Raw genomic sequence first — 22,479 nt, 5'->3', positions numbered from 1 at the left:
ATTGTCAGACTCTATCAGATTTATGGATGAGCTTGATAATACTCAGCATCAGATAGTCCATTATGAATGGAAACCAGTGTTATGTGGAGAGTGCAAAGGCATGGGGCATGAGACAAAGCTTTGCAGAAAGAATGAGATACGAAAGGAGAAACAAAAAGGCAAACAACAGAACGTCTGGAGACCTAAACCTGTAGTCCCACCTGAAAAGGCCACATGACCTGGATTTACTCTGAATTCTCAGGATTTCCATGTCCTTACCCCTGCTCATAATTCTACTACAGGTGCTCTGATCACTCCAGCCCCAATCAATGGAGCTAAGAATTCTAATACTACTCATATGCCTGCTGTTGTGTCTAAAGTGCCTTCCTCTTCTGTTAGACTTCTTACCCGAATCAACAGGCAGGAGGAGGGATCAGGGGGTGAAAACTGTAGGAAATCCTTTCTGGAATCTCTCAATACTGCTGTCCCAAGTAGTAGTGAGAGTAGTGGTGGGAGGGAGACTGATACTATTACTAGTGATCATGGTTAGTGTGGGTTTTTGGAATGTCAGAGGGTATAATAGCCCTAATAAGCAGAGGGACATTAGATGTTTCTTGCACAATAATAATCTCAGTTTAGTGGGTCTAATGGAGACTAGAGTTAAAACTGGTTCCATTAATAAAGTTCATCAAGGGTTAGGTACTCAGTATTCTCTAATTACTAATAATGTTGTTTGTGGAGTTGGTCGTATCTAGGTTCTTTGGGATGATGCTGTGTTTATGGTGGATGTTGTGAGCTGTGAACCTCAGGTCATTCATTGTAGGATCACTTATAGACCTACTGCTATGAAATGGTGTATGTCCTTTGTTTATGAGTACAATAAATTAGTGGATAGGGATCCCCTATGGCTGTCTTTGGAAAGTTTTCACAGTCAAGTCCATGAACCTTGGATAGTCTGTGGAGATTTTAATAATGTTCTTAGATATGATGAGAGAATTGGCTCTATGGTCACTGATACTGAAATTAGAAGATTCAATGAGTGTGTTGACAAATGTGATATTTCTGATGTCCCTGCTCATGGAGCTTTTTACACTTGGAGTAATAAACAGGATGAGGATGGTAGGAGGTTCAGCAGAATTGACAGGGCTTTAGTCAATATGGTGTGGCTTATGGCTTTCCCAGATATGACTACTACCTTCTTACCATAAGGGTTATTTGACCATAATCCTTGTGTGATTGAGCCTTGGTCTATTACTGATAGAAAGAGGTCTAGTTTCAAGTACTTCAATATGTGGGGAAGAGATGAGAAGTTTATGTCTATTGTTGAGGCAGTTTGGAGGACTCCTATTAATGGCATCACTATGTTTCAAATAGTCAGGAAGCTAAAAATTTTGAAGAGGGAGCTTAAGGATCTCAATAGAGAAGCTTATTCTAATGTGGAAGTTGCAGCTCGTCTAGCTAAGATACACCTGGAACAGTTACAAAAACAAATGCAAAATGATATGGGTAACTGTCACTTATGGGATAAGGAGAAACATGCTGCTGCTACTTATAGAGAATTGGATAAGGCTAGGACTGAGTTCTTAGCTCAGAAGGCTAAAGTGCAATGGACTGAAGAAGGTGATTGTAATACTCATTACTTTCATTGTGCTATAAAAAGTAGAAGGATGCAAAATAAAGTCCTGGCTATCTCAGATGCTGAGGGGGTGAGTTGCTCTACTACTACTGATATAGAGAATGCCTTCCTGTCTTACTACAAGAATCTGTTGGGGACTAGTAAGTGTAAGAGCAAGGTACATTTCCCAACTGTTAGGAGGGGCAAGACTGTTACTGATGTACATACTCAAAGGATGTTGAGCCCAATCACTGATGATGAAATCAAAGAGGCCTTATTTTCCATCCCTGCAAATAAGTCCCCTGGACCTGATGGATATACCTCTCAGTTCTTCAGGGATTCGTTTGAGGTGATAGGTGGAGATATTTGTAAAGCTGTGAGGGAGGTTTTTTCTAATGGTAAGCTCCTGAAACAACTTAATGCTACCCTTATTACTTTAATACCTAAGAAAAAGATACCTTCAACTGTTAGTGACTTTCGACCTATTGCTTGTTGCAATGTGTTATACAAATGTATTACCAAACTTTTGTGCAACAAAATAGCCTCTGTTCTCCCTGAGATTATTAGTGACAATCAGAGTGCCTTTATTAAGAGGAGAGATATAGTTGACAACATCTTAATTTGTCAGGATTTGGTGAGATTATATAATAAGAAATCTTGTTCACCTAGGAGTTTGATGAAGGTTGACCTTAGAAAGGCCTATGATTCTATTGAATGGTCTTTTATTGAAGGAATGCTTAGAGCTCTTCGGTTCCCTTGTCAGATAATCAATTTAATCATGGAATGTGTGACCTCCCCTACCTATACTTTATCCATTAATGGGAGCACTTTTGGGTATTTTGAAGGAAGAAGGGGCATCAGACAAGGAGACCCTCTTTCTCCTCTGTTGTTTGTCCTCTGTATGGAGTACTTCTCCAGGATATTGGCTGTGGTTACTCAGAGACAGGAGTTTAAATTCCATCCATTGTGTAGGCCTCTAAAGCTATGTCACTTGTGTTTTGCTGATGATCTACTTCTTTTTACTAGAGGAGATGTGGGGTCTGTGACAGTCATACTCAGAGCCTTTGCTACGTTTTCAGCAGCATCAGGTTTGGAAATCAATAAGGATAAATCTGAGATTTATTGCAATGGTATAGCAACCACTAAGATGCAGAGTATACTTAGGATATCTGGATTCCATGTAGGACAATTCCCTTTCAGGTATCTGGGTATTCCAATTTGCTACAAGAGAATTTCTATTCGTGATTGCTCTAAGCTGGTGGAACGTATGGTGACTACTATCAGAGGATGGGGGGCAAGGAAGTTGAGTTATGCTGGTGGTCTTGTATTGGTTAATTCTGTCCTTTCCCAATTGCACTCTTATTGGGCCAGGATCTTTGTTATACCTCAGGGGATAATTAAGAAAATCATCAGTATTTCCAGAAACTATCTTTGGGGAGGGGATGATAACTATACTAAAGCTCCCCCTGTGTCGTGGGAAAGTATTTGCAGAGATAAAGCTGCAGGTGGACTAGGCATTGTTAACAGTCAGGTCTGGAATGTGGCTATGATTGCTAAATATACGTGGTGGTTAGCCTGTAAGGCTGACCATTTATGGATAAAATGGGTTAGTCATCTGTATATCAAGCAACAAGACTGGTTTAGTTACCAAGCTACTACTAACTCAAGTTGGACTTGGAGGCAAATTTGCAAGGTCAAGGATCAGATAAAAGGAGGGTATGTGAATGGAATCTGGGGATCTAATAATGGGAGGTACACTACTGCTGTAGGTTACCAATGGCTCATGGGAGATCCTGAGAAGACTCTATGGCACCCTGTGGTCTGGAACAGGCTAGCTTTACCTAAGCATAACTTCATAGCCTGGTTGTATGCTAAGGAACGACTCTTGACTAAGGATAGATTAATCAAACATGGTCTGCTTATTGATGGCACTTGTGATATCTGTAGCAGCTCTAATGAGACAAGAGAACATCTATTCTTCTTATGTCCCTTCAGTAACAGATGTCTGCAGGGGTTGGGGGAATGGTTGGGTGTTGATATACCTGATCATGATACTTTGGAGTGGTGCAGGAGGCTGAAAATGAAATCCCTTATGAAGAAGCAACTGATCATAGCTGCAATCTTGGCTCTTTATTATCAGGTCTGGTGGACCAGGAACAAGTGTAGATTGGAAATGATGCTCCCTCATCCGCAGTCTGTCACAGGGCAAATCAAACAGCTCATTCGTTCTGTGGGTAATAGGAGATTATGGTCTGTTAAGCATAGAGTTGATAATGTATGGTGTACTAAAGTTGGTATCAGTGTGTCGTAGTAAGTAATAGCCATTTGACATCTTCATGATGTGAATGTGCAAAGTTGTAAAATCTCTGGTGATGTACTTCAATTTCCTAAAATATCTAATATAAGAAATTAACATTTCACCAAAAAAAAAAAATTCACTAATTAACAAACCCTATTAAATTCAACAAAACATATTAATAATTGTTAAAACAACAAATTATATTGTACTAATTAGAGAATTAATCCATTATTCAAGTTTTTAAATCAATTAGATCCGATTTTAGTATTTAGGTTTAGGAAAAGGGTATGATAAGGAAAATGAATGACAAAGTGTATGTGAAAAAGTAAAGTTAAATGTATGTGAAAAAAGTAAAGTTATGGAAAAAGTAATTCCGTGAAAAATAACCTAGTCCAAACCAACGATCCTCTATGCCAAAAACCGGAAATATTGGGCCTAGCCCAATTATTTTCTTAATTTCAGAGTTAAGCTTCTACTACTAGTATAAGTAAATAAAATCAATGTTGTTGTAAGACATCATTATACAGTTACCTTAGTTCATCTTTCTCTCTCTCTCCTTGTCTCCCTCGAACGGACTACGGACTACGGACTACGGACTACGGACTTGACTTTTCTTTTTAAGGTAATGTATATTCTTTTCTTTTGCCTTCTTTTTTTATTAATTCATATTTTCATTGGTTCTTTTCATGATTTTAGGAAGTTTAAAACTTTCTTTCAATTATTAATTGTTAGGGTTTTATTTGCTCTTTCAAAAGACTTTTAAATCTTTCTTGGATGCTCCTTGTTATGTTTATATCGTATACACTTCCGTCTCATTTGTTTGTTTACCTTTGATTAAAATACTCCTGACAAAGAATACGAGGTAAAAACAAATGAATGGGACGGATGGGGTAGTTTGAAGGTATTATGAATAGTTTATTGAAGATTGTTAAACTGGTTATGGTTACTGCCTAGTGCTGTGTCAAGCTGTACATTTGGTGAATATGTAAAAATTGAGACATTGAATGGTTAAAAATAAATTTGATTAGTTTATAATCCGTTTTGTATTCTTTATTAAGTGATTTAATTGTTGTAGCAAAATTTTGCGAATGTAACAATGTTCAAGCTCCCAACCTCAATGAAATGCTAATTGTGATTGGTTTGAGTGCATTCCATCACAGTCATTTATTTACCTATTCTATTTTAGGGTGTCTCATTCATTTGTTTACTTTTCTATATTAGGTAAGTTTTTTATAGGTAATTTGATCTTACGCATTCCATGATGTCCACTTGTCATCCACTAACAATTGCCACAGATGGTCCCCTCTCTTTTCTTTGGTCTTTGTTACAAAACCAAAGGTAAACAAATGACCGAGACGGATGTGAGTAAACGTATTGTGAGTCGGTTGTGGCCTATTATCGTATTAGGCAACCTTACTCCCAACAACAAGAATAAAGTAATTGCAGAATAGTTTGGGCTTTATAGTCCGATTGATACAGAATTGTTTTGGCAGGCGTTGGAGAAATGGTCACCTCCGATGAAGAGACAACTAGATTATACAGAATTCAAAGGACAATAATGCAGATGCTAAATGACAGAGCTTATATTGTCTCCGACTATGAGCTCAACATGACGAAGCATCAGTTCATGGAGAAATACGGTGATTACTTGAAGAGGGATGCCCTTTCGATTCAAAAGACTCGACGAAATGACAGCTCTGATCAGGTTTTTCGTTTTATCATATACTCCATATTATCTATGTTGATAAGTTATATCGTCTACATCAAGTATAATTCGGATTATCTTATTTGTTTATCTTTTATATTGAAGCTGAGAGTTGGGATTTTATGAAGTTATTCATCATACAACTTTTTTATTGGGCTGTGAGTCTTTGCTTACTTTACATTTGCTTTGTTGCAGATATATGTGTTCTTTCCTGAGGAGCCGAAGGTTGGGGTTAAAACAATAAAGAATTACACGAATATCATGAAAAATGAGAATGTTACTAGAGCTATTTTGGTAGTTCAAACGAACTTAACCCCGTTTGCAAAGACTTGTATTAGCGAAATCTCCTCTAAATTCCACGTCGAAGTTTTCCAGGTGAGTTATGCACTTTCCTTTTGATTAAGTTTTTTTTAATCAAGCAAGTTTTGAATTTGTGATTCATAGATTTGAAAAACATGAAGCGCACAAAAGTGAGAGGTGAGAAGGGGCTGGGGCGACAGCTGTGAAACAAAAGTGCACTCTTATGGAGATGAGGCACATCGTTTTTTCAAAAAAAAAAAAAAAAAGTTGTACTTAATAAAATATTGTATATAGAAGCATAAAATGTAAGATAGGGGACAAGGGGCGATAGGGAAGGGCTGGGTAAAAGAACGATTTGGCTAGTGCCACAGGGACAGCTCGGCGCACTTTTTGTAAACCAAGTTTCTGTTGGTGACAGTTTTGGGTAGCATAGTTGAGAAAAGTATATATGTGCTTGTGGTTCTATAAACATAAGTATTAGCTGCTGTACTGTAGTTTGGAACTTGTATATTTTATACTCCGTATGTTGTTTTGGATTAAAGATATCCTAAATTATGTTTGCGGCTTTTATTCTGCAGAAAAGTTTCTCTTAGACAATCCAGTCTTGAAGACTACTATAAAGCATAATTTTAATGTCTTGCACATAATTGGTTAATACTTAATTTGCATTAGCACATCGCTGGCACCTATATAACCTGCACAAAATACCGAGTACTAAACAACAGAATTTCGTATCATGATTATTAGCGTTTATTAGTGTTGAATAGAAATCAACAACAATATTAGTGTTTATTAGTGTTCAATAGAAATCAAAGTGGGGGTGTGCCCAATCAGTTATGCATCAGGTTTTGGTTCCATTCTTTGAAGGTTCGAACCCTTTTGTCCTAGAGCCTACGTAATAGTAAACAGATGTATAAGCAGATGGTAGACATAGAAAAGTTACTAGAAGAATTCATATCATGATTCGCTCATATCTCACAGTATCTTTCTTTTACTAAATCAGGAGGCAGAGCTATTGGTTAATATCAAGGAACATGTTCTTGTTCCTGAACATCAGTTGCTAACAGACGAGGAAAAGAAGACCCTGCTCCAAAGGTACACTGTGAAGGAAACTCAGGTTAGTACATCAAATAATTTTCATACTGTGTGTATATGGTGATTATAGCCTGCTCCTTTAGGCAGGCAACCTTGTATGGCCACGAAGGCTGTTCTTTGTTTACAAAAGTGCGTCTTGGCACACTTAAGCTCTAGCATTATGAGGCATTAGCCTCTTTAGCCAAAACGCCCGATGCCCTTAGGTGCGCCTTGTGCATAAGGCACAGTCAGCGTCAGCGCTGTGTGCTCCTATGCAAATTTGTCCTTTTCTCCGTTTGATTCTTTGTTTTCCTCCCCAATATCCTGATTTTGCTATTAGGAGTAGCATCCAAGAAAGAGTGTTGATACACGATTTTATATTGAAAATACTAGTTTGTAAAAAGAATGTATCTCATTTCCATGAGGCTGGTCCAAAACGAGTATTGGTCCTAACCTAAGACTGTCCAAAAACGAGTATCGGTCCTAATCTCTGACTGTTAAGAGTCTGGTGTGTACGACTCTGGCAATTGGCAAATAGAGAAATTTTCTGAGAACTCATGATGTTTTAACATTTGCTTGTAATTTCCATAAATACTTGTGGTAATCCTGGTATACGATCTTTTGAGTCCAGCTACCAAGAATCCAAATGAATGATCCGATTGCAAGATATTATGGACTGAAGCGTGGACAAGTTGTGAAGATTATCCGGCCTAGTGAGACTGCAGGCCGATATGTTACTTACCGATATGTTGTATGATTTAACCTAGAATTCTATGTATCCCAAGTTTTGGATGTTGTATTCTTCTCTAGAGGTATTCTGCATTTCTGCCCTTCAAACGGCTTTGCTTTTTGCCTACTTGTAAACTTGTAAGTTGTCTACTAATTCTATTCCGACAACTGTGAATCAGCGGCACTAGACGTACAACTAGGTACATCAACTCGGGAAACAAAATATCCTTTGTTTTAATACGACTTACGAATTATTAGTCCCTTTGTTTCACTGGGGTTTTTTATGCTTTCATTTTGGCAGTTTTGCTTGGTTATTTGGCTCTTTCTAATTCTAATTTTATTTCCAGAAAATAATTTAGGCCCGACTATTTTTTGCTGTATCAAAGAATATAACTAGATTATAAAATGCAAAAACGATGAAATGTACAAGAGAGGGACGCTCAACAATAAACTGAATATCTTGAGATCTACCTTGATGCCAGGGAAGAAAGATCCGGATTCCGGAGTAAAATTTTAAACATCCATTAACCTCATCTGCTTTGGTCTCCCAGAGATTCTTACGGTAAAAAATAATACTCCACATTTTGAGTTGGAACTGTTCCTTTCTGAGCATTTTTTTCACCATTTTTACCTCCAACCGAGCCATAGACTTGAGTGTAAAGAGAGCCTCATCTCCGACAAATCACAGTTAATTACGATTCCGACATTCGCATGTCAGAATATGAAGATCCAAAATCTCTCAATATTTGATCACATCAGATCTATGGCAAGCTTGATCTCGAGTCCCCAAAGTTCAATTCATTCAACCGAAAAAACATAAATACTCTACTATGGCCGATTATTAACAAGATTATTAGATGCGCACATGGGCTTGGGCCACGCCCATTGGGGAGGAGAGAGTGTCCACTTTACAGGAAGTTTCATCCCAAAACCAATTGGCAATGGGTGGAGTAGCCCCTTGGTTTATAGAGTAAATCGTACTCCTCTGTTTCTTAAATGTAGGAGACCTACATGTGATATCTTCACAAAGATAAAATGCAACAGTATATTGACATCAGAGAATGTATGAAAAGGATAGTCGAGTCATGATGGACCGACTGGCTAGTCCAGATCACATACGTAGGGTGCTCTAAATGGAATATTAAAAAACAAAAATATCTATCATATCCATAGCCCAGAAAGGAGATAAACTGATTACAATTCAATCTCAGAAGGCGAGAATGATCATGCAACAGACAGCCATTGCTGATTAATACAGATGCTCCATTCAAGCCATTCAAATGAAAATAAGCATCACTTGACTTTTCTTCTCGCTAAAACTGTGACTAATTCCAATGTACAAGTATTTTACATCAAGAAAACATAAAAGAAATAAGCTTCTTCAGAACAACTAGTGGATCATTGAGCAATACGACCAATACAAGGCTAATACATTCAATTCCACGCAAATACATTCTATTCCAAGTATGGCGTCTAACAAAAGATTTCTACCTGATGATATTTACCATAATGAAATTTTCCTCTTTTCTTGGGAAACCCAAAGATCTTCAACAGTTATAAAGAACATATATCACGCACAAATACAGAGCATATAACAGCACAAATATAAGAAAATGTTGCTCATGCAAGAAGCTAGCTGCTTTCTGGTGGTTTGTTAAAGATCAGGAAGTCGGGAATAAAATACACACGTATATACGAAACTTTCACCACCCATTTTCATTAGTCAACATCAAATAAAGACATGTAGTATCTATGAAACTTGCACCACCCATTTTCATTAGTCAACATCAAAGCCAATATTCAGCACGACTAAAAAAGCACCTAAAGCAAGGTTAGATTCTTACCTACAAGCGCCTAATGCTAATGATAGTATGATACAGATAATCACAGTAAGAAATTCAGAAGAAGAGAATATATAAAGTTAACACTTAAGAGTAGTGAGGATTTACAGAGAAATTACTTTCTAGATCATTGAATTGTTGGGAGATCTTGGACCTGCAATCTGGACACATGAAACCAACTGAATCTGGCTGTGGGTCCATCTCAATTACTTCATGGGAAAACTCTGAGCCACACCAGACACATGTCATCATTGTCGTGGTTCTACTAGCAATTGGTTCAGGAAATTCTGATTGAGAAGCAGCCGAGACATCAAACCCCAGGTCAAACCCTGTATCATTTTCTAGACCCATGGATACTTCAGGAAGGAAAATGGAATCTTCATCATTCATTGCATTGTACTTGTACATCTGAGGTTCTATCTCATCCAACTTCATGTACTCAAATCCATTTCCACTTTCAAGGTTTGAATCGAGACTGCAGATATTTTGTCCAGCCTGCTCATGACAGCAAGAACATCGGATTACTTGGTTTATTTATTCCAAACAAGAGTATCTATGCTTTTTTCTACCATCAGACCAATCAAGTCAAAGAGCTCAGCTAAACAAAGGTTATAGCAAAGTGAAAAATTAATTTTTCTTGTCAAAGAAATACTGAAAAATTAGACATGCATTATAGACACCTAGTATCCACAAGAAATCCAGGACCATGACTGATTGACAACTACTATTCCTTCAAGAGTCGTGCAGGAGCCTGTATGGCGACCTGAAACACTGCAAGTTACGAGGAGATAGTCTGACATCACTCATAAAAAGAGTAAACCCGGTGTAGCCGTGTATATTCACGAGCTATGCTACTCAGGCTCTTTTTGAAGGATCTGACACATGTACGTGTCCAAGTCCCGAATTTTACTATTATTTTGAAAAATCCATGACATTTTTCCCTAAAAACTAAACTAATGTGTCCAAATGTCATACTCGTGTCCAAAGGTCAAGTACTAGACAGGAGTACACGAAGTAATATGAAGAATTAGAGTAACATAGTTCACTACTCACAAGAATCATGATTAAATGTCAGGATTCACTATAAATTACACGGCAATTCTCATTAGAAATTACCTTTTCAAATAATTCATCAAATGGTGAAGAAGAGTTCAACAATGCAGCACAGCCAAAAGTACGAGCAACAGTAGCAAGACCGCTGTCATTATGGCTCTGTGTAAGTTCAGGCTCGTGTTCCATGCACGTGGATTGAATATTTTCTGCAGCAGAATCCATATCAGAATGTTTCTGATTGTATGATAAGAAATTAACCTTGAGTCTGTCAGATTCTTCAGGAGAACCTCCATCTTTTGCAGAGGCTGACATGACCACCCTGTTACTAGTGGAATTCTTTTCCGTAAATGATTGCTTCTTTGTTTCACCATCAGGCACAAAAGTCACACTCACCTGGTTACAGGTTTTTAACTTTGAGGAAGTTATATCTTCTCTAGCATATTTTTCAACTTCAATATCACTGTGACAAGAAACCGGGCCATTGGTAGCTCCATTACTGATAGTATTTCCTTTCATTCTATCACATGAATACAAGAATTCCATAGAAAAATCATCTCTAGCTTCAAAACTGACCTTTTCCATTTCATTTTTCGTAAGGCAAGGCAGTGAGCCATTGATATCTCCAATGTCTACCGATATCTGTCTATCCTTGTTAAATGGAGATAGAGACTCTTCCAACAAGGTTTTATCTTTCCCATTGTCCTTCCCTGTTTCTCTGGGGTAAGAATTTTTTGTCTGACTAACCTCACTGCAAGGATTTAACTGCGAAGACAAAGCTTTCCCTACACCTCCAGACTTTCCTATGCCAAGTTCAGCACCACAGAAGCTTGAGTTCTTTTCAGGGACAATGTTGGCATTCCCAACATTGCTAGCTATACAAAGTTTATCGATAATATTAAAACAGGAAGGTTCTTTCTCAGGCACAGAAAGGGGCTCATCCTGAATAGAATTCTGCGCAATTTCTATCAAGGCATCCCTCTTCAGGCTATCAATCTCTGTTGGCAAACAATCCAGGCGGGGTGTTTTTGCAGCACCAGGCACTTGAAGAAGTGAACCTTTAGTACTCTTGATAGAGCCCTTTATATGATTTCCAACATGGCCAATATATCGGCGTCTTTCATCAAATATCTTATCGCAGAACTGGCATTCATACTTTCCATCTCTGATAATTACTCCATCAATCACAGAAGAAGAAAGTCGGCGTTTCTTTGGTTTCGTTTTGTGAGTCGATAGCAAGTGCTCCAAATATCTATCTTTTACGTCGAAACTAATATTGCATTTTTGACATTCATAATTCCCATCTCTAATAGTTACTTTGTTTCCTACAGATGAACCAAGTCTGAACTTCTTTGTTGTCCTTTCATGAGCGGAAAGCACATGTTGCATATAGTTGTCCTTTACATCAAAACTTATGTTGCATGTGTGACATTCATAAACGTCAGATACTTGAACATCTGGTAGATTCTCAACATTAGAAACAGAGACATCCTTCTCATGAGCGGCAATAGGTAAATACATATTTGACGTAGTGGCGTTAGAAACATCCAACATGGAAGTTTCGTCCATTGAATTTAAGCATGGCAACTGTTGAACATTGGTATTGCATATCCATTAAAATAGCAGTTTGCAAATTGAACCATACACAGTGAAGGACACAAACTTACATTGTTTAAATCCAAGCTCTCCAGCTGTTGAAGATCTCCTCTACTATCCCTCAGAAGTTTAGTATCATTAATCCCGAAGTAAGATTTTAGATATGAAGAAACCTCTTTGCAGGACGATAGGTGTTCTCCAGTTGGACTATAAGACAAAAATAAGTGTAATTTTTAAATGAGAAGTCATACAGCCAAAGGAAATAGTGATCAACTATATAATTTGTTTTTTCCCAATTCATATCACTTACGTATTTTGATCTACCATCAATAATTAAACATTTCTTTCTAACATAACCAAAATCTGACTGCACCAAGAAAAGCCATCGCATGATATGTGCAGTGCAAACTAAAAGGCAACAGCGACCGTACTGCAGCCATTTAACAGACGAGTCAAGGAATTATAAAATTCACCAGAAGATTAAGAAGATCCAACAAACACGAGTGGCTCTACATTTGTTTTTTTCATACCAAACAACACGTCAACAGATGCATTAGAGCACGTATTATAAATGCACACCTGTGAAATTTATACCATGAGGCTGTGCCACACCCACAAAGAAATGAGAGTGCCTTTTATAATCTAAAATGCGGTTTCATTCTGGTCATGGTTTGGTAAATCCTAGGTTTATAGAGCAACTATCTCCTTTATTATCAATGTGGGACAATCAGAGAAATATATCTCTGGAGGGAAAGTGGGAGGGATGCAAATTTCGCTCTTGTATAGGGAAAAAAAATGGAAGAACAACACTCTTGCTCCATCAAATTCCCTCCTAATATCATATCGAAACAACAGCCAAGTCAATAAAGCTCTTCAACACACTCTTCAATTCAAGAGTTCCTCAATATCAAGATTAACCATCTCATGGCTGCATGCAGTCTTAACAAAGCTATTGAATCGTGTATGCGAATTCTTAGAACCAGGTAACCATACCCCTAGTACAAATATCTACACCAAAAATGCTAAGTAGTATTTCCAAAATATAGACAGCTATATCAAAATCCTGAAATTTTCCCATGCAAGCATCATTTGTAAGTGCAAAAAATCGGTTTTAAGGGAATCGTTGCGAGAAGTTTACATATTCAGCCTTGAAATGATGTCTACAACATCTTTTCAATGAAGAACGGTCTCACAAAACAATCACACAAGCCTAGAATGTTTGCGCAAAATGGCTCAATTCAATTACGAACAATCTCACAAAACAATCACACAGACCTAGAATGTTTGCGCAAAATCGCTCAATTCAATATCCAAACGACACACATTTTACATTTCACGCCATAATTTCAAAAACGAAATTGAGCAGGAAAAACGTTGAGCATGAAAGAACGCCTCAGAGAACCTGATATAACGGCGACAATAAGGCGAAAAACTACCGGCTTTACGCCGCAGAGCAATAATAACCTTCCAACCAACCGGTAACGCGTCACCTAACAAACAAGCGTCAACAACTCTCCTCTTCTTCCTCGTACTACACCAATTCCCATCAATTCCCGCCAAAACCTCCAGCAATTCCTCCTCCTTCTCCCTCCGGCCAAACATCCGGCCGAAATCTTCGGCAAACGGATCATCTCTCTCCTCCAACGCCGCCAAGTCAACCACCACACCATTCTGGTTCACAATCTCCACGGCTCTTACGCTTTCGCTTTCGCTTTTAATTTCGGTTTGGTTTTGGTTGCGGTGGCGGAGGTAGCGTTTGAGGAAGTGGACAATGGAGAGGGACTCGGACCGGTCCGGTTCGGGCGTTGTAGAGGTGGCGTGGTGGCGGTGGCGGTGGTGAGGGGCGGCTGCGGCGGTGGAAGTGAAAGAGGTGGAGGATGTGGTGGTTGTTGCGGTAATGGTGGTGGTGGTGATTGAGGAGAGAGATGGGAGGGATAAGGAGGAGTTGGAGAGGAGAGAAAGAGAGTGGAGTTCGGAGAAAGAGAGGGTGGACATGTCTACGGAGGTTGGAAGGAGGATATGGTGGTTGTGGTGGTGGTTTGCGGTGGTGATCGCCATGGTTGCGGTGGTTGTGTGTGCCAGGTGGTGTGATGTGGGTGGAAGTGGACACCTGGAGAGGAGGGTGGAATTTTGAGTGAGAGAGTGACTATTTTATGTCATGTCATTTCTCTTTTTCGCTCTTTTCGGAGATAGCTACCTTGTTTGTTTTTCCCTTTTCTTCTTTTATTTTCACTTGGAGAATGAGATAACGTCGTCTTTGAGGTTTGGATAGTACCGAGTTTTGGTACCGCCCTAATCTACCTAAATTTTGATGTTTCAATAGATAAAGAGTTTTCTTGCCTACTACCGCCGCCATCTCCTTCATCCACCCCTGCTCCCCTCCGGCTCCGCCGGAAATGTGGCTGCTTTGTGGCCGATCTTCGGCGGCTCCTTTTGCTTGATCATGGGTTTTCTCCTCCCTTCGACTTGTTTCGACTTGGTATGTCCGAGTTTAGGGCTTTTATCGATTGATCGCTCCTCCTTATGTTTATCTAAGGTGTATTCTAATCCTGTCCTTTCTTTATTATGTTTTTACTAGTAATCTCAGATTCTGATTTATTATTGTTTGATCAACTGATGCTGCAATTCTCAATTTCTCACAAGAATTTTCAAAAACAATTGCCCTTTCTCAAAGAAATATGCAGCCCGTTGATGGAAATTGCAGTTTTCTAATTGGGACTTTTGATTTGCTCCTAGAAGTGTCTCAAACCTGCAATTTACAGTTTCTACTTTCTTTCAATCAGTTCCGGTACTGTTTATTTAAAAATGGTACTGGTTTGGCTTCTATTAATCGGGACTTTTGATTTCTACAATTCATATCTTCTGGATGAGTGTTGCTTTTTTTTTCCTTCGGGTATCCAAATATTGTTATGTTTGGTTGTCGGTCGGAGGTTTTCTTTGTCTGCTGGTATGTGATATCGTTCGTGTCCCATGATCAAGTCCCTGAGTCGATGGTTTGCTTGTGTCGGTGGTATGGGGATGGATTGGTCGTAGTAGTCTTTTCCTTCCATGGATTACCAATTTATCCTTTTCAATCTTTGTGATTTAATTCTGTCAATGATAATGGTGCTGAAGATGAAGTTTTTGCTAAGTGGATCATGGAATTGGGGGGGCATCCATTCCTGCTGTTAATCTGCTAAAAGATAGGGGTAACCCTCTTTAAGGAAGGTAATATAACTTCAGCTGGCCTTCACTACAAGTTAGCTCTCAACTTTCTATGTTTTCTTGGCCTTCCACCCTTATCCGATCAGCCTATAGCTTCCTCCCTTGCCTTCTCCACTATCCTAAATTTAGCTTTTTGTGAGTTCAAGCTTTCGAATTACACTAAGGTTTTATTGTACTGCACCTTCGTCTTAACTTTTGAACCATCTAATGTTAAAGCCCTATATCGTAGAGGCTTAGCGTCCAAGCATTTGAATTCTTTAACTAAAGCTCTTGAAGACTTCGAGTCTGCTTTGAGAATTGACCCGAGCAATAAGGATGTCAACCTCGAGCTCCTTTCTTTGGTTGACCAATTAGCCATCAATCTTAATGGAAAGCGGGTCGCTTTACAATTCGACCCCTTGGCCATAAATAAGAGGGGTAAGAGTCATGTTTTTAGTCCTGAAGTTGTCGATGAATTTGTTCCTTGTGTGGTGGAGGATTATTCATGCAGGTTAAATAATTCGCCAACTGCTGCTCTCGATGGTGAGCACGTTGATTTGGTCACTAGTTCTGAGGTGATGGATTGTGCGACTGATAATTGCCCGTTGTTGCCAGTTGACGCCAAAGGTAGTAATGAAGCTAAAGGTAATTGCCCGTTATCGCCAGTTGACGCCAAAGGTAGTAATGAAGCTAAAGGTAGTAATGATAGTGCTCCTTCCTTTATTTCCCTTTCCATTGCTTCTCCTTCAGAGCAATCCCATATAGTGTTCACCAACAAAAAGTTCCCCCACAAGAAGCTACAACTCTCGGCCCATGCTTACAATACCTTAATGCTCGGGGAAAATGTAGAGTTTATCGCCCCAGATCTGGGGCAGTCTTGAGGGTTCGCCCCCTCACTCACAAAACTTCTATCCAGCCGGGGACTCTCCATGACGATATGTCATGGGATGCAGCAGTTCCCACTTCAATGGAGACAACAGTTCCCATCTTTGGTCCTCTGCAAGAGGAGGTTTGTCATCTGAAACCTCACACTCTTTCTGAGGAAGAAGAGTTGGCTCAGGAGGAATGCTTTGTCCGAACAGATAAGAAGAAACGCCTTTCTTCAGACTCTTCTTATGCTAGTAAAATCTCTATTGTCCAGTTCACATTTGAGGCAGTTAGGATGCATTCGGGTGCGCAAGTCTGTCATAAAGACAACCATTCCATTTTTCGTCGTCAAGTGGCTCGACCCACTATTAATTTGAAGAAAAGAGCTCCAGTTTCTGTCACCCGTTTATCTTCTTTTTGCAGGTACACCAAGACTTCTACTGTCGTAAAGAAGACCAAAAGGTGCGAAGAATACCCGATTCAGTTCGATGATTAATTCCCACCATTCAAGAAATGTCGTCTAATTGGTTCTCTTTGGTCTAGTTCCACGTTTAGTTTGAGTAATTGGATGTCGTGTAGTTTAGAGTTTTTCCGTGTCAACCCATTTGAAAATGGGTAATATGTAACTAATTGTTATGTCGACTTTCTTTTATTCATATCAGTTTATCGTTGTCCAAAAAAAAAAAAAAAAAAAAACAGATAAGAGTTGAGACACATCTTTTGCACAAATAGGATTATACATCCAATTATACCATTAGCATTGTACAAATAAGGTATAAGAATCCGAGCTTGTATGTATTTTTCCTGAACTAATTCAAAATTCATGTTTTTAATGTTTAATTGAATGAGTGCAATACTTTCTAATAAAGCTCATATTATTTAACATAAAGTTCGGATACTTTATCACAAAGCTCAAATTCTACACCATACAACATATACAACTGGTTGTATAATCCATGAATTGGATCTTTTGCTATTCTCAGTGTATTCTACTCTTGTTTTATGTATGATACTTACCCCGTTATACCTGTCTTAAATGAAAATTTGTGTTGAAATTTTTTATAAGTTTTAGAGAGGGTGTTATCGAGTTTATTGAGGACTCAATATTGGTCTATTATTATATGTAGACCTGGCAAACAGATCAAGTCGTGTCGTGTTCGTGTTCGTGTCAACTTTAAACGGGTCATCACTACCCCAACCCTAACCCGACCCAATTACATAAATGGGTCATTTATCTCAACCCTAACCCAACCCATTTAATTTTTCTATAACCCAACCCGACCTGTTTAACCCATTTATCTTTTAGCAGGTCATGTTTAACCCATTTATCTTTTAGCGGGTCATTTTTAACCTGCTTAACCCGTTTAACCCAATAAACCAATAAAATAAACTAAGCTTTATAAGCCTAATATCTTAAAAATGAGGAATGAAAATACTTATTTTTAAATTGTTTGGTTTGATTATTGATTCAACCCAAATATATCATGACACTTTTAAATAAGCGGGTTATTCGTGTCGTGTTCGTGTCCAAATAGCTCAACCCTAACCCGACCCATTTAATTTTCGTGTCGTGTCCGTGTCAACCCAATTACTTAAATGGGTCACAATGTCTTGACCCTAACCCGCTAACTTCGTGTCGGGTTCGTGTCGTGTTTTCGGGTCGTGTCAATAATTGCCACCTTTAATTATATGTCTTAAAGAATTGATTTAATTGTTTATTTTTATTTTTTGGCGACGAGGTAAGCCGCAACTGCTACTTTTGGTGTGCACTGAGTAAACCCTTGGGTGTACGTGATAACCTGCAAACCACGTAGACCAGGTAAACCAGACTTAAAATCTATTACATATGGACTCAGGCCAAGAATGTTCCACAAAATTTTACTCCTGGAGAGGCTTGAACTTGACTCTCCTGAAAATTTCACCCAAGTTTTAACCACCATACTTCACCCTTGCACACAATTGATTTAATTTTTAGTTGTACTTTTCCTCTAAAGTTTATCTTCATTATGTGAAGATTTAATTAATAAATTTATGTTTTCATGGATTGAAATTTTAAATACTTTAGCCTAGGGGTTGTTAAATTTAGGTCCGGATCGGAAAAATAGATTGGACCGGATCATTTGGTCTGGATCATACCCGGATCGAATTATTTTGGTGCGGTTCCCGGTCCTCATTTTTTCAAGGTTTGGTGTTCGGTCCGGTCCGGTCCAAGACCGTTTAATTTAGGTCAGGACCAAATTGACCAAATTTCATGTTTTTAACGACGCAACATTAAAATATTATGATTCACATTAATCTTTTATCTTCAAAAGACATTATAAATTAGTGTTGTAATTGATTTTCATAAAAAGAGCCGTCTAATTATTTAAATGCATTTTATTTAGCGGAATTAAAATGTAATTATCGTATATGAAATGGTGAAAAAAACTAATTTTAGGTCCATTTCGGTCCAAGACCGGACCAGAACAAATGTTTCGGGTTTAGTCCGGTCCAAGACCGAAAGTTTTAGGTCCAGTCTTCGGTCCACTAAATTTTTATTTTCGATTTTCGGTCCGAAATCCGGTTTGGTCCGTTCGGTCCGGTCTTGGACCGATTTTCGGCCCTACTTTAGCCTACACAATTGTTATCATTTCCAAAATTATAAAAACTAATTTTAAAATCATATTCTAATCTTTCTTTGAATAATTGATAATGTGACATAGTCCCTCAGACATATTTATTTATTTACCTTTTATTTCTAATTGGGTGCCTATCGAAGAATGGGTTAGTGACTCATAGTGGCTTGGTTAAGAGAACTCACCTGAGCTAATAGCGAAAGTGAATCTTCTTACATAAATAGCTAATTCTCACTTATTACATATGCTATAAAACTAATTTATCAATAGAAATAGAATCACTATGTAAGATCGTTAATTCTAAATTATACACGGAGTAGTCTTACAATTCGTAAATAAGATACTACTTGTTTGCGATATATGTAAATTGTTGATGTGTGATATTTAGCTACGAGTAGCTAAGATCAATCAATTAACTAGAACAGTAATTCCATTGAACAATTTTTTTTTTTTTTTTTTTTTTTTTTTTTTTTTTTTTTTTTACAGCAATTCCATTGGACAATTGAAGTGATTGAACATAACAAGAACTTTTAACAACGATTTTTCGAAAATGTGACCTTAACACACGTATTAAAGATACTCGGACTTAAGATAGAGAATTTACACTGCTCTTGTCAATGATCTTCTTAACTAATTGCTCAAAATTATTATAAGATGAACCACCAAGTTTAGTAGCCTCCTCTGCTTTCTTCTTCCATTCCAAAGCTTTCTTCCTCATTTCTTCCCCTTTCTCACCTTCCATCACTACCCTCACAACTTCTTCAACTCTGCCTCTCTTAACCGCACCTTCCCCAATCTCCGCCCCGACCCCCCAATCATCACAAGCGTAGAAGCAATTTGTCTGTTGGTCTGCGAAAAATGGCCAACATATCATAGGCACCCCTTCAGAAATGCTTTCAATAGTCGAATTCCACCCACAATGCGTCAAGAAAGCTCTGATAGCCGGGTGCTTAAGCACCTTTTCTTGTGGGCACCATCCCGAAACCAAACCCCTTTCCTTGATTTCTTCCATAAACTCCTTCGACAAAAAGTCGGAGTCACCATCGACTGCATCATTCCTAATCACCCACAAGAAATGTTGCTTACTATTAGCTAGTCCCCAAGCGAACTCCTCGAGTTGTTCCGAGGTTAATGTAGTTAAGCTTCCATAGTTTACGTAAACCACGGATTTTGGACTTCTTTTATCTAACCATTCAAGACAATTTGTTTCTTCTTTCCATAAACTTGATCCAAATTTTTGTATGTCGCAACCATTTTGTTTGCAGAACAATGATAAAGGGCCAATGGTGCATATATTTGGTATCTTGGTTTTGATCCCTTCTAATAATTCTCCTTCTAGATCGTCGAATGTGTTCAAGATTATGCTCCCGGCATCAACAGCGCGACTTGCTGTCTCGATGTTGTAGTTGAACATAACATCATTTGGATCTGTTGTTCTTAAAAATGCAGGAAGGTGCTTCAATTTGTTCCCACTTTTGAACCCGGGAATCCAGTCGATTGGTGTGTCCAGGAATCCATCAGTTAAGTTGCATTCATCTGCCAAAAAGAATAGTTAGAATTTAGTGCTTGTAATCAATTCTATTCTCGAAGAGCTACATAAATCAACTGCAAAAATTTTGCGCGAAAGGAAAGAATTACATCTCCTGATGTTAACAAATTTGACTAAAGGTAACATAACTGGTTTAATACACATCTTGTATGAAAAAAATTTACTCAAACAATACTCTAGCCAGCGCACGCTGATTCTATCCAATCCGGACATGAACCCCAAAAGTACAATTCTGAAGCAAGCTTAAACCCGAATGAGCCTAACTTGAAACAACCCGACCAAAAATTAACCCAATATGAAAGTATTGAAACGACTCATAAGTGATTTGGAACCCAAAAAAACTTGGACTGAATTTAATCATGACCCCCAACCAACTCGAGCAACCCAAAAGTATACTAACCCTGTCCGTTATGATAAAAAAAGGTTGACGACATAAATGATTAGATACTCCCTCACATTCATCAGATTCTTTACATTTGCTTTTTGTGCGTATTTTTAGGACCTTACATGCATGTGACTTTTAAAGATTATGTTTGTTGTTTTAACCATTCATTTAGACCCAAAAAAGGAAACTTAAAGAATCTATTGAACATTACCAAAACAGGAAAACGTAAAGAACCCGGTGAATAGGAGGGAGTACCTTTCAGTGGAAAAAGGCCTCTTTTAACAAGTTCGTCATAATGCAAATATCCGAGGACAGAACAAGCACTAGAAGTGTAGAGAAGCATAATCGGGATGCCCAGCTCCTTACTGAGCTCATAAGTAAAGTACATGTGAGCATCTGCAATGATACAAGTTACTGGAGGCACATCAGATGGAACAAGAAGCTTGAGCAAGAGTGACCTAAGTGCCGCCTTCGGTCCTGGACCCGACAATGCAAGACACAATGCAGGGAGGTCGAGTATGCCACGCTTGTTCTCCGGGGGCAAATCATCCGGTATTGTCTCAAAACGAAAACTGTTAAGGTTGTGAAGAGAAGGAGAATCTGAGGCCACGGAATTGGTTAGTCTGGTAAAATTAAACTCAGTGTGGACAAAGGTGATTTGAAAACCCCTATGATGGAGTAGCTTTGCTAATTTGAACATCGGGTTTATGTGGCCTTGGGCCGGAGCAGGAATACAAACAACATGATGCTTCCTAAGCTCCATGACTAACAACTCGTGTAGGAAAATGAGATGACGTCCTCACCTAGTGTTACTCAAATCAAGCACTTTCTTCTCAAGCGGAGCTTAACGTTCCTTCGTATTTGCATAAATGAAACACGGCCACCAGATCAAATGCAGTTTAATATATCACATGGGAAGAAACATCCAAAATATGAAAATGTGGTAGTTAATTTTAGTTCACTCGTGGGACAATCAACAGATCAGGATAAGTTTATGGTCAGGAATAAGTTGGCATGCACAATATCCTGTTGAAAAAAAGAGCACCAAGCAAATTTATAATACTTAAGTTTCCATGGATGGCATTGAATCATTCATCTATCTAGGTGGTCCATTAAGGCAGAAGATTGTATATGAATCATATATGATTGTGTATCTTTATCAAAACACCAATTCACGACAACAATAACTAAAAAACTGGATGCGCGTTGAGCAAACGCTTACCTGGGGAAACTAAGGAAAGTTCAATGCACGGCCTTTGATCCACCTCAGTCGATTTCCATGGCTTCCTTGGAACAGTCATCGTCAAAGAGGAATACGGCTCATTATGCTTACGATTTACGCAGACAATCCTACGTTCCTGCCATTTAACACAAAACAGGGAACCACCGAGTCAAGGGGAGCTGAGTAATCATTTATTCACTGAAATGTAATATATAAATTTATTCTCCCAAAATTCAATGTCAACGAGTATGGGAGAGCTCAAACCCTGAATAACCCGAGTCTCCATAATCGATAGATTCCTCAGTTACATGGATCAGCGATTCTCAAGAAAGAATACCCATGGAATGACGGCTTTCCTGTTCTCAAATAATTCTGAGACAGTTCAGGATACTAGAATATCTCTAGTGAGTCCAAGATAACGAGATGCTCTCAAGTGTCTCCAAGACAGTGAGATGCTGGAATTCTTCCCC

General features: G+C 38.5%; 3 protein-coding genes across 6 annotated transcripts; 1 reads left to right on the top strand and 2 right to left on the bottom strand.

The window, feature by feature from the left end:
- The first annotated feature begins 4,401 nt into the window (after nucleotides 1-4,401).
- On the top strand, nucleotides 4,402-7,972 carry LOC141599477 (DNA-directed RNA polymerases II and IV subunit 5A-like). The gene is made up of 5 exons (XM_074419498.1): nucleotides 4,402-4,515; nucleotides 5,387-5,598; nucleotides 5,794-5,973; nucleotides 6,902-7,015; nucleotides 7,604-7,972. Exons 2-5 carry the CDS (start codon nucleotides 5,398-5,400, stop codon nucleotides 7,727-7,729), a joined length of 621 nt encoding a protein of 206 aa, XP_074275599.1. The 5' UTR covers nucleotides 4,402-4,515; nucleotides 5,387-5,397; the 3' UTR covers nucleotides 7,730-7,972.
- Nucleotides 7,973-9,450: 1,478 nt separating this feature from the next.
- LOC141599478 (uncharacterized) lies at nucleotides 9,451-14,386 on the bottom strand. Of its 2 annotated transcripts, XM_074419500.1 has the most exons (5): nucleotides 13,591-14,383; nucleotides 12,499-12,618; nucleotides 12,260-12,395; nucleotides 10,659-12,179; nucleotides 9,451-10,037 (listed from the first exon to the last, which is right to left on the bottom strand). In XM_074419500.1, exons 2-5 carry the CDS (start codon nucleotides 12,513-12,515, stop codon nucleotides 9,630-9,632), a joined length of 2,082 nt encoding a protein of 693 aa, XP_074275601.1. In that variant the 5' UTR covers nucleotides 12,516-12,618; nucleotides 13,591-14,383; the 3' UTR covers nucleotides 9,451-9,629. The 2 variants fall into 2 exon arrangements, with proteins under 2 accessions (XP_074275601.1, XP_074275600.1); XM_074419499.1 differs by lacking the exon at nucleotides 12,499-12,618 and having other exon boundaries at nucleotides 13,591-14,386.
- A 4,956-nt stretch (nucleotides 14,387-19,342) lies between these two features.
- Nucleotides 19,343-22,444, bottom strand: LOC141599474 (7-deoxyloganetin glucosyltransferase-like). Of its 3 annotated transcripts, XM_074419494.1 has the most exons (4): nucleotides 22,274-22,444; nucleotides 22,010-22,145; nucleotides 21,043-21,387; nucleotides 19,343-20,389 (listed from the first exon to the last, which is right to left on the bottom strand). In XM_074419494.1, exons 2-4 carry the CDS (start codon nucleotides 22,086-22,088, stop codon nucleotides 19,440-19,442), a joined length of 1,374 nt encoding a protein of 457 aa, XP_074275595.1. In that variant the 5' UTR covers nucleotides 22,089-22,145; nucleotides 22,274-22,444; the 3' UTR covers nucleotides 19,343-19,439. The 3 variants fall into 3 exon arrangements, with proteins under 3 accessions (XP_074275595.1, XP_074275593.1, XP_074275594.1); XM_074419492.1 differs by having other exon boundaries at nucleotides 21,043-21,813; nucleotides 22,010-22,444; XM_074419493.1 differs by lacking the exons at nucleotides 22,010-22,145; nucleotides 22,274-22,444 and having other exon boundaries at nucleotides 21,043-22,003.
- Nucleotides 22,445-22,479: the final 35 nt, after the last annotated feature.

The sequence above is a fragment of the Silene latifolia genome, chromosome 9, assembly GCF_048544455.1.
Source record: "Silene latifolia isolate original U9 population chromosome 9, ASM4854445v1, whole genome shotgun sequence".
Lineage (NCBI taxonomy): Eukaryota > Viridiplantae > Streptophyta > Magnoliopsida > Caryophyllales > Caryophyllaceae > Silene > Silene latifolia.
This window is presented reverse-complemented; position numbering and strand designations above follow the sequence as displayed.